Raw genomic sequence first — 12,517 nt, forward strand, 5'->3', positions numbered from 1 at the left:
TTCTATAAAAGTATAAATCTTTTCTTATGCCTACATTATATAAAAATGTTTAATTAATTTTATTTTTATGTGAAAATTATATATTTAATTAATTTTTTCAAAAATATGATAAAAATAAATTAAAAAATTTACCATTTTTAATTTTAATATTTTTCATATTTATTTATAAATTGACATTTTCTCTGTTTGAATTTGATAAATAAATTTCTTTCAATTTCAAACAAGTAAATGCAAACACGATATTACAATTTTACAAAAAACAAATTTTATAGTTTTTATTCTTATTCTAATGACAAAATTCTATGGCAATCAAATATAAATTTAAATTTATTCTATAGAGCTTCCAGTTGGGAGGATCCCGTTTGCCTACAGTTCTGATTGTACACACCATTCATATCAACTAGTGCCTAGTAATTTTTCACTGTTTTGCCAATGAGATTATTTTATTTTTAAATTGGCCAATCAGCGATACATGTGTGCAATATGCGATGTGTGCAATCGGAGCCCTCCCACAATACAATAAAACCTGCAAACAGGAAAACGTCACAATACATTGTTTTTTAAAATATTTTTCTCAATATCTTTAAGAAAATATGCCTAAAATAATGCGTATAAAGACCTTACATGAGAGGATGTCATTGGTTTGCTTGCTCTGCTTGCGAGGGAACTGACATGGGACTGACGTTCTTCATCTGGTAGGAACACATCTGAACCCTTCCGCCCTTTCTTTCTTTTCTGTCTTTTCTATCCTTAGTTTGAGAACGCAATATTGAAACGTAAAAAAAGGACGAACATGAGAATACAGAATTTTCTGTTTTAACTTGTGTTCATCAATTCTGATATTTCGCATTGCGGTTGCATCATGGAGTTGCATTACGAAGATGCATTGACCAGTCTTATTACATTCGTCTCTCTCTTTGTGCAACAATGTGTTAAACATGCATAACTAACAGTAAAAATATGAAAGGAGATCTAGCTGTGTGTGTGTGTGTGACTGTAATCGAATAAATCGTGTAATGCAGAATTTCACTTCCATCGTGATGTACCGACGGCGAAGTAGCGCCGACGGATACAGTATGTATATCTTTAAATGAACGGCTATCAAGCGACTATAATCTTCCTAGTTATATCTAATCTCCCCTGTATTCGCGTGTGAGCATATATGTGTGTTAATACTGTTATTAATATAAAAGATTCGAAACAAAGTTATAATTGCTTAAGATCTAAGAAAAAATTTTCTGTTAATTTATTTTTATCAATATATTATAGATTAACCTTTAATTGACAGGGTCCATTTTTAAATCTTATATGTACAATGTTTTCTGAGTAACATTCGTTGTAATTCATTATTTTCATTGTATTTCTTGCTTCAAAATATAATGTTTCAGTACTACAGCGACTTTTTCATCCTATAAAAATGCTAACTTCAATTCATTTTTTATTTTCTTCTAATGAAAATTTTGAAAAGATAAAGATTAATTTAAATCGAGATTAATGTTAATTTACATTGGTAGATAAAAATGAACATTAGAAGGCATAACGAACAAAACTCTTACGTTATACAATATACAATATTTATTAAGCCAATTTCGTCGTGTAATTCGCATAATTGAACAACATCGCGCACTAATAATAGACGTTGTCCGTTGCGGGACTTCCGTCCTTCAAGGAGCGCACAATCGATCCTCGAGGAAAGGAACCCCGGCGTCATGAGGACGGAATTGATACATTTTATTCGAGTTGTATACGCCTCCCTGCCACCCGTTGCGACGCCATTCATTCTCGATACACGGATGCCAGCGGTTTGTGGTCCACGAAGAAGTCGTTGACACCATAATGTGACGTGCAAGAAACCCTCTCGATTCGTTCTAAAGAGCCGCGATCGCTCGATCTTGCTGATGGGACAATAAGTTGCGCCGATTCGCATTCGTCATGATGTCCTTACCGTCACTTTACTTCGCATGTCTGATCGAGCACGATACAGACAGTTTCGCTAAAATGAATGAAATTGAGATAGCGAAGATCGAAAAGTATAAAGGAAACTTTAGATTTTTTTTTAATTTAATGGTATGATATTTTTAGTCACAACTTGGAAGAACGGAAGGAAGTTAATAATACAACATGATTATTTTTATTTACAAAACATGAAAACATCATGTAACTTTGATACATGCGTTTTTCTTCACTTCAAGAATAGTTTATGTCCTCATCATAAAAACATCAAATCGGTACAGTTCCAATTAAGAAATAATTGAAGTGTGGGCTTCTATTTATTCATCACTATTATCTCAGATCAGAACATAACGTCAAAAGCAAGAAAACACGTGATAAAAATGTTTGCAAACCATGTTTGAATAGAAATATTTTTCAATAAATAATTATAATACGAAATTGGATCGATGAAAAGAAATGTTTAAATGAGAATAAATTTTTTAATAAACTGCATTTGCAATTGATATAGACTAGACTTATTATTTTATTAAAAATAATTTGGAAACCAATACATTTTTTATCTCACGGGCAATAAAAATTAAATCATATTTATTTTAATATATTATTAATTTGAAAATTTGTCACAGCTGTCTATACTTATTTCTGTTTTTTGCTGAACATCATTTTTAATGTATATATGTGACTATTTATCAATTAATGAAAGAAGAGTTTTCAGTGTATTTTACAAATCGGTTTTATCGATTATAAATTTCTAATTAATTTCTTGTTAAAGAGATGATAACAAATATAGAATAATTGCACAAATCGAATGATTATATTATCAAAATAGTAAGAATTCGAAAAACCTTGCTGGACAAATTTAAAAAACTCGGAACTGACACTTCGCGTGATCGTTATAGCATAACATAACGATTTTAATCCGTGTTTATTACATACTCTCAATCATCATTTCAGCAGTCTCACTTTCCTTGTCCTCTCCAGAGCATGAACATGGCACGGCGCATTGACATTGATTCCCTTTGTCGGAGTGCACGAGGGTGACGCGGACGCGAGAAGGACGGTTGCGTAACAATGCGAAAACGCAAGAGAGCATCCGACGAAAAGCTCGTATCGCATTCCCATAAGTGGCGGAGGGAATCCCGCAGAGACGTCCTCACGTTCTCTACCCCATACATCCCGCGTTTCAACCCCCGTCGTCCCGTCTCGCGTCCCAGCAGCTTGCACGCTCTTTCTCGCTCTTTCTCGCTCTCACGCGAAATGAAGGGGGAGGCGCCAGGTAGGTGCATACACCGACGGTAGAGCGGCACCGCGATACCCCGTGGCGAGGACTGAATAACTCATAATTGGGCCTCCTGGCCCACTGCCATTCACGCCTCCGTCGCGATACAAAGACGTCTCGTGAAGGAGCAAAACCCCCGTAAGGCTCCGCATTTGCGTTTCACTCGTTCAACTCGTATTTGTCCCTCGGGGAGTAATCGACGATCGTCCAAGTCATGCTGAAGAGTAATTTTATCTTATCGTCTACAAAGTGAAATCTGGTTAAGTATTATTGGGGGATGATCAACTACTATTTATAGCGAAGTAATGTCGTGAAGTAATTGATTACTGTATAATCAGAAAGATCACAATGTTCTTGACTGAAAACGAGATACCTTCGTATGTAAATGTATATTTACCAACGCCATTATATGTTCATATATGAGGAAAGTAGTTATGTTTATATGTATCATTGCGTCATAAGAAAATTGCGTGCTTGCAGGCATTGTTTTTTGAAAGAAAAAAACGCAGATATTTTTTAAGTGCATATTTTGAAAAGAGCAAAATACAGTCACATTACAAGCCGGATTAATTTTTTATTTATTACATTACCAACAATTCATCAAAGATATCATGACAAAGATATTATGACAAAGTGTAAAACAATTGTAATACAATTTTTTTTACTACTTATATTAAATTAATATTTACTGTGACTTTTGCGTAAGATTCAATTGATTTTGGAGACCGGTCGGTTAGTGATCCTCGTGAACGTCATCTTCTTCGTCCTCATACTCTATTTCAATATAATTCGGCAATTCATCACCATGAATAAAATCGTCGCCATTCGCGGAATAGTTCTGAACTATTTTATCATCGTTCATAGTTCGTCCGATAGCAAAATCATCCTGATAATCCAGTTTCGCAGTAGAGAACGATCGATCAAACATTACATTGAACAGTCCGACATCCCTATAATTACGTTGTATGAAATAACTCGTTGTTGCAGCAATAAATGATCATTGATCGCAAGTGTACAGTTACGATAAAACGGGTAATGTGAATAATCTCGATAACATAAATTACAAAAAAATCAAAGAAATTACTAATCAGAATAAAAAATATTAGAAACATATTTTTAAAGAATATTATTCTTTCTGAATTACAAGTCCTCAAATTTTGAAAACGCATTTGCCGACAAAAGTAAAATCCAAGCGAGAGAACTAACTTGGCAATAATTGGAATCGTGCCATTAATAATCCTAGATTGAATGTTGAACCACTTAAACACGGCGTCCGTAGAAATGATTGATTCGTTACGTGTGCTTACAAACTTTTCGATATCCTGCTTTTCCTGTTTTTTATATGAATTGATCATGCGATCCAAGCCCGTCGGCTTTTCTGAGGAAACCATTTTGACTCTATCGCTCTTTTTCTCTTTTTTGAAGCCCTTCTTGCATTCGTCTATCTCTTTATACTCGCGATCTATCTGTTCCTTCATCAATTGTCCCATAGACTTTTTATCTGCAACGAACAATTAAAGGAATTTATTACAAGAATTTAGTTATAGTTGCTGCTCTTTCATGAATCGTAATATAAAGAAAGAATTAAAAAATCCATAATTTTTTCATAGAATTTACCTTTTACAAGTGATGGAGGTGCTTTCACTGGTTCTTTTTTAAGCCTTTCGTCTACAACAACAAAAAATTAATTAAAAATTTAGTAAAATTGAAGAATTTCTATAAATTATAATACAAAAAAGAATTAAAGATTTTGAGATCTTTATGCATACTTTTAATTTTTTGGAATGGAATTTGGACACAAACTTTAGAGAATGGTAAAGCTTATGAAAAGAATCAACTTTTGTTAAGAAAACTGTGTCAACACTGTCAACACTGATACATTTTTAAGGAGCTACACGTCTGGTCGCATTATATTTGACAATGCCAGCTTACATTCTTTGATTTTATTTTTACAAAGAGACAATAAAAAAAGCAAAAACTTAAATTAGTATCGTCAGAGGAAAACGTAATGCTGCCGCGCTATCGATTATGTATCTCATATCCGGTCCAAACAAGGACGCATAGCTCTTTAACAATGCATCGGGGAGAATGTAAGTTTCTTAACAAAAGTTGTTTCTTTTGATAAGATCTATCATCCTTTAAAGTTTATCCCTAAGATCTCAAAACACTCCGTATAATAATTAGCTATAATTAAATTAAGCTAAATAATTAAATTAAGTTTATCTTACCTCTTTTAAGTTCTTTTTTTCTGCTGACACAAAATTCTTCGTGACGAGATTTTTTCGTGGATTCACAAAATTTCTTGTCTTCGTCTTTTTTCGTAGATTGATAGATTTGCGTCTTATCAGTAGTCTTTTTTCTCGACATACATTTAGCAGGACCTTTCACGCACTTTTTCTTAATTTCCTCTTTTTTCTTGGTTTCGTACTTCATTTTTGGTTTCTCACAAGACGGAGCCTGTCTTCGATCTTTTTTGTTTTTGCTGCAGTTAACATAAAATCTCTTGCTTACATTTATGCGAATGATATCGGAAATCGAATTGGAGAAAGATTTACGATTCGGCGGGACGGAGAAAATTGATTGTTTCGTAATATCGCTTGTTGAGTAATATCGCTTTCCGTCTACTTTGCTGCAGCTTTTATCACTAGTTCGGGAAGAATTTCTTTTACGGTAGCTGTTAGATCGCTTTCGATTGTTTCCGGAGCACTTTCGTCGTTCTTTCTCACTAATGTCGCACTCTACATGTTGCTTCTTGCATCTTGATTCAAATTTATCCGTTTTTTTCATAGACTCTTTACAGACTATACGTGGTTCATCAGCTTTTTCGCAATCGTCACGTTGCTTATATGATTTTGATTGCCGTTCTGATTAAGATATTAAAATAAAACATATAGTAAAAAAATAGAGATAAATGCCAAAATAAATTAATAGATTAGTGAAGAAAGGATATAAAAACGTACAATAGATGGAAAAGGAAACAGGAAAATTAGAGAATGGACAAATCAATACACCGTATAGAATTTCATCAAGATGTGCTATAAAGCTAAATACTGAATCATAATAATGTTAAATTAATATAATGATGACAATAACAGCTAATGTTAAATTAATATAATGATGACAATAACAATAATAATTTTGACCTACTATTCTGAATATATGAGATACATCAATTTCAGATGTTTCATGAAGTATATACGTAAATATTAAATTAAATTTTAATATTTCTTAACGAGAATTATTACTACTATAACAATGATTATGTCGATCTGCTTTACTTTTATTACATCTTCTGTTAATATCTTGTTTCTGTGAATAACTCGAATCTCTCGATTGCCGTGCGCGATCCTTTGATGAGACTCGTGTTTTATTCTCGTCACACTTCCGATGAGTTTCAGGACATCGCTCCTTATTCCAAGTGCATGGCTTTGGTCGGTTCAGTTCGGGACATATGTACTTTTTGTTGAGCTTAGATTTTCTCTCTTGTTGTTTCTCACCCATGTCATCTTGAGACGAGACGCACGTGTCCTTCCGTCGCGTTTTCCCGCAGATTTTTTTACTTTCAAAGCGGCTCCTCGCAATGTCTTGAGAACACGTGTCGTAACCTTTCTCGATCTCATCTTCACATTTCGATCGATATGACTTATCATCCTTCTCGCAATCGGCGGATTTTTTCGACTTTGAAGTGTCGCAGGAAAACGATTGCAGTCTCATCAGAGAAACGCGATCTGCGATTGTCAGTCTCATTAAATATCAATCGTTAGTGTATTAATATTATTATAGTTGTAAACTATACAACGCTTTCCATTGAATTACTGCATGCATATATGTATATTCAAACAATATTAACCCTTCGTTGACATACTGTGTGTGACCCACAAATTATTTTAATTCTCTCTGAAACTCAATTCTTTTATCTTATAGAACAAAAATACAATGTTTATAAAAACATCACTGTTTTTTCAATTCCCAAAATAGCCAACATTTAATATGCAAAATAAATACTTTATCCAAAACCAACTTACAAATTAATTTTTTTTTCAAAGTATCATATCTGTGAACAATTCTGTAAATTTTTAACTTTTAATATTGAATTTTTTAAAAGTTACAATTTTTCAAAGATTTTACTCATTTTTTCTCTATTCATTGAATTCAAGAATTTTTTTCGCAAAAACTGTAATGAAATTTCAATCAAAAACTATTTGAATGTATTCTACAGACCTTGAAATTGACCCATAATTTTTTTACTATTGATTGGATTCTTTAAATAAGAATGTCAGTTGTTTAAACATTGCTCTGGGTGTGAGCCACCCAGTGTAAAAAAGCGAACCGAAAAAAGAGGTGTGTCAACGAAGAGTTAAATTGAAGATTATTTAAGGCTCTTGTCCATTCGTTACGAATCTTTAGACCGATAATATCAGAAGCGGAGCAACATAATGAAAATTTTAAAGTAAATTAAAATAGGAACGTTCAAAATAAAACTTCTTTAACTATATTAAATATATTAAAATAGAAATATTTTGGAATAAAACAATATTTGTGTTTCATAGAGTATTGTAAAATATCGCGAAAACTCTTCTTTTATTCCGAAATATAATAAAATCATATCTCAATTTGATAGCTGTAATACAGCTTATGCTTTGTTTTTTGGTTAGGTATAATTTAATTTCAAATATATGGTTATTTATTGATTATCAGAATACAAAGGTATATTTTACAACTCTATTCTATTAAAAATGTTGTTTTATTAAAAAATCACATTTTAATACAGAGTATTTTTCTCGCTTTGTCATGATCCAAGATGACTGTACTGAATAGACAGGAACTTTATATATAAGCTATAAATTTAAAAAGTTTAGAATTATTATAACTAAGACTTCAAGACACCTGGATACGATCGCGTATTTCTCAAACGAATAATCAATGTATTCGCGCTCTGATCCTCTCTCTTCTTCAAGTTTTCAAACTCTCGAATAGATTGCTGAATCACGGTGCAACTTTTTGAGGAGAAAACACGACGCGATACAGAAGGTAGACACAACGAAGTATTTCGAAATCCTTGATTTCCCAAACTTCCGGAGTAGGTCAAGTTACCAAATCGAGACGATATTTTCAATGTTTCAAGTAAAGATGGTAATGGTTTGGAGATATTTGTAGGCGTTTGCAAAACACATCGAGAATTATGCAAAAACTGAATCCCTTGCTTCGTTGTGCTCGAGAGATCTTTCCACATGTAATTCTGAAATTCTAGAGATTGCGACGAGTTATATTTTCGTGAATATTGATTGTCCTGTAATTTGAACTGATCTCGTGACTCTTGCTGCTTGATTTTTACTGTTTCTAATTTTAACTTTGTGCAAGACGAAGAATCCAAATTTTTCCCAGTGGTACAAATCAATAAATTATCAGTTGATTCTTGCTCGATTGTATGATTAATTTTGGGTTCTTGACTTTCTTGAAGAGTGAACATTATTTTTGAACGGCAATCATCGCAGTGGACATTACTAGGTTTTATCACATTGTCGTTATACATAAAATCAAAATCATTAACCTGAATGTTTAAAAGCCTTTTGTAGTATTTGTCTCTAGATACTGGATTTCCTTCTAATAACTCTTTGTACTTAATGAGAGGTTTCAATGCCTCTGGATGCGTTATTTCCGTATTCACTTTGAGAGACAAAGGCAAAAAATATGTGGGCAATCGAGAATTGAAGGATGTCATAGTGATTTCAGGTAATGCCATCCATGTTGTAAAGATAGGTTCCAGATTATTGGAAACTGTTGTTAAATTAATTCTTCTGCTCTCACGAGCATTCTCTTGCTTGCGAGAGGAGTTGAGGAAATTTGAAAGACAACGTTTAAATGTATTCGTGGACGCGTGCGTTTCATGCTAATTTGTGTGTCGTAAAGAAAAATATTATTCAATCTATAAACACAATTAAATATTTTTCTATTTAAAATAATTTTAGTTATCTTTATGTATTTATATTTTATATTAATATTTATTATTTATTTTACTATCTTTATCGTAAATTAGTTTTGATCAGATTTTTAAAATTATTTTTATATATTATTTTCAATATATAATTTATTTTAAAAAATTAAAGACAAATTATCAAAACTTTTTAGAAATGTTATTACAAGACTTAATATCTTCTTGTCACATTATTTATAACTAAATTATTAATTTTTTATTAATTGAAGAAAGGTTAATTTTGTGGAGTACCTGCAAGGATTTAGTAGGCAAAATATATGATAGATCATGCAATGCCCAATTCCTGAATCCATTCATGTTTGTTCTTATTCATGTAATATTTAATTAAATTAGTTTAAATTTCGATCTACTTGGAATTTTGAGAGTTTGAAATAATACAGAAAATTTTGTTATAAGTGTCAAAAATGGTTTGAAGTTTTCAACACATCGCTCTAAAAGTGACATTGCATTCAACAATCGACAGTCGATCGGCTAAGTAAATATTTAAACGTCTTAATAAAATATCGCAAATCGAAAAACTTGAGAAAATCACATTCCTAGACGACATTATTGGATAAGTCAAATATAAGTAATATAAATAAAATATTATTATCATAAACAAGGACACTGTGTGTGTGACAATATCTTTCTTTTAATGATCGAGAGTATCGTTAACAAATATATCGGTTACAGAATTTTCCGACGATAAAAACCGCATCATCTGTACTCGCGCCTTTGAAATCGAAAAATCTTATTACACAGAAAAATCTGATCGGGCGTCGGTCGAATGTGTGTAATACAATATTTACATTTGCTGCAGTTTTTAATGTAACGTAATGCTTGTCGCGCGAACGAGTTTAATGATCAGCGAACGTGACTCTACGCTTGTTGACGTTTGCTTTTCTTCTTCCACGAGCCTTGACCTTCTTTGGAAACACAAATTTCAAAGTCTCGAGATGTTCATTAGATTCCTCCTTTGCAAACTCATCGCCATCTTGCGCGCTATAGTCGGACGTGGGCGGTTGCAACGAACTCCAAAATTGACTCTATATATACACGTAGTTACATTTATTCGCTATTAACTTTTATTATACTTTATTGTTACATTTACTTTTAATTACAACTAATAATTAATAAGTTATAATTGCAATCTATAATTTATAAATTCACGAAATTCGTACTGCGATTATTATCGTACGAGAACCTTCTTTTACTTTGATACAGAAGATTGCTCTTTATGTGTGTGTGTGTGTGTGTGTGTGTGTGTGTGTGTGTGTGTGTGTGTGTGTGTGTGTGTGTGTTCATATTTATTATTTACCTGGCACTGAGAGGTGGAAGTTGGCTGGTTCGGATCCTGTTTTGATGGTCGCGCGGTACACGAACTTCTATCCAACAGAATTCGCTCTTTGCTGTTCTCCATTGATCGAAAATTGAGCGAAATGGATCCCACAACTTTGTCTCGTTATTGTTGCAAGCATGCACCTTCGAAATGCACAAGAGTTAATCGAATCTTTGTATTTTCAACATGATTTAAATTAAATGATTTTATTAAGTCGCAATACAAAATTAATGTTGTTCTTACCGATATAGCGTTCTTGAGAGTAGAAAGTAGTCTGATTGAATTCTTAAAAGTAAAAAATAATTTTTGTGTAGTGTAGATGCTGTTTATATTCATGTCAACTTTAGATATAATTTGTGTAATAATTCTTTCTCAGGAAAAATTTAGGTTTTTATAACCAAAAAAGTATTTTGTCATCACGTTTCACATTGCGAAACAGATTACGATCGGTATTCCAGGACGTAAATTTTCATGATGTAAGAAGATATTTTCAATGCAATAAGCACGACATAAATATGTAAGCATATTCGCAATCGTGCGAAAGTATAAAGCAATCATAATTTCTCACGGACAGAAAAGACTGAAAGTTTTAATACATAATTTTCTTAATTATTTTAATATGACATATAAATTTTTTGTAATTATATGTTTTCTATTCGTCTGCTTACATTTCTAATTGAATATATTGCACATACATTCACATTATCGCGTGTACGCTCTATCGTTTACGAAGAGCATACTGTTATAATCAATGTAATCATCGCGTTGCACAGTATTGTCCGTTCAAGTCGAGTACACCTACGAAGCGTTACTTAATCCATATAAGGGTGTTGAAGAACTTGGAACTTGGTCTACGTCGTTTCCGACCGCATTAACGAGCCAAGTTCCCGTTGTTGACGACTGATACTCGCGGGGGAGTAATTTAATCGTGCACTTCGTTGCAGGCGGTGCAACGTATAGTTAATGAGTAGAATCGGCAAAGCAGTTCGTTAAAGCATAAGTACGACGGCACGAAGTTGCACAGACAAGTTATAAGTATATCAAAAGAGGCAACAGGGGTTGAAAAAAAATCAGTAGTGCTTGCACATACCCTGCAGTATCTCACCAATACTGATTACATTATATGTGATCATTAAAAACAAATTTCTTTCCAATTGGCCTCAAAATTAATCGATAAAAGGGACAACTCTCTAACGGATTTAACTACGGCGATAATTCTTTAATAAATTCATAGATCCAATTCATTCAATTTTTACAAATTAGTATCGATTATTACGGCTATTATAAATAGCTATAATAATCAATATTAATTTGTAAGAGTTAATTGGATGAATTGGATTTATGAATTTATTAAAAAATTATCGCCGAAGTTATGTTCTTTACACGTTTGCCCTATCAAAATCAATTCAACAGAATTTATTCTACTCGAGTATATTTCTACGTCTGACTGATTCAATGCTCGTGATACGGCGACGGCAATCAACTTTACTTAATGAATACCGTTCGCGCGAAACGAGTGCATTTCTCCACGGATGCCTCGAGTTCGATTAATTCGAAACAAAGTTAAAGTCAGGTGACGTCCGGTCGGCAGCGCGAGCGAGCGCAATCGAGCGAGTGCAAGCGGGTAACGTAATACGGAGTCAGACTACCTGAGCGATCTGACAGCCAGCTATAGGAACAAAATCGGTCGACGCATCCGATCGTCCGGCACAGCTGGGTTTTACGAGGCAACATTAAATTACGAATAAATTTCACATAACACATCGAGCCGAAGCGTTACACAAATATATGGTTGAAGAATAATAATGTAATCTGGTATACAAGATAGCGCCTATACTCGCGCAATTAAACGATTGCACCGACGAGTATATCAATAACGAAATTACTAATTAATGTAAATAATATGACAGTAAATTAATATTTCGTTATTTTGTTGTATATTATGTTGTATATTGCATGTTATATATATTTA

At 32.9% G+C, this 12,517-nt stretch overlaps 1 protein-coding gene across 2 annotated transcripts; it reads right to left on the reverse strand.

The window, feature by feature from the left end:
* Nucleotides 1-1,597: 1,597 nt before the first annotated feature.
* LOC108759793 (uncharacterized) lies at nt 1,598-10,970 on the reverse strand. 2 transcript variants are annotated; one of them, XR_001940051.1, is made up of 11 exons: nt 10,789-10,970; nt 10,525-10,688; nt 9,459-10,252; nt 8,120-9,122; nt 6,511-6,960; nt 5,461-6,096; nt 4,850-4,900; nt 4,439-4,733; nt 3,922-4,182; nt 2,890-3,449; nt 1,598-1,993 (listed from the first exon to the last, which is right to left on the reverse strand). XR_001940051.1 is itself a non-coding variant. In XM_018505423.1 (9 exons), the coding sequence occupies exons 3-9, from the start codon at nt 9,522-9,524 to the stop codon at nt 3,966-3,968; spliced, it is 2,718 nt and encodes a 905-aa protein (XP_018360925.1). In that variant the 5' UTR covers nt 9,525-10,252; nt 10,525-10,688; nt 10,789-10,970; the 3' UTR covers nt 3,799-3,965. The 2 variants fall into 2 exon arrangements, 1 of the variants encoding a protein (XP_018360925.1); XM_018505423.1 differs by lacking the exons at nt 1,598-1,993; nt 2,890-3,449 and having other exon boundaries at nt 3,799-4,182.
* Between the last annotated feature and the right edge of the window lie 1,547 nt (nt 10,971-12,517).

This window comes from Trachymyrmex cornetzi, unplaced genomic scaffold (assembly GCF_001594075.2).
Source record: "Trachymyrmex cornetzi isolate Tcor2-1 unplaced genomic scaffold, Tcor1.1 scaffold1051, whole genome shotgun sequence".
NCBI lineage: Eukaryota > Metazoa > Arthropoda > Insecta > Hymenoptera > Formicidae > Trachymyrmex > Trachymyrmex cornetzi.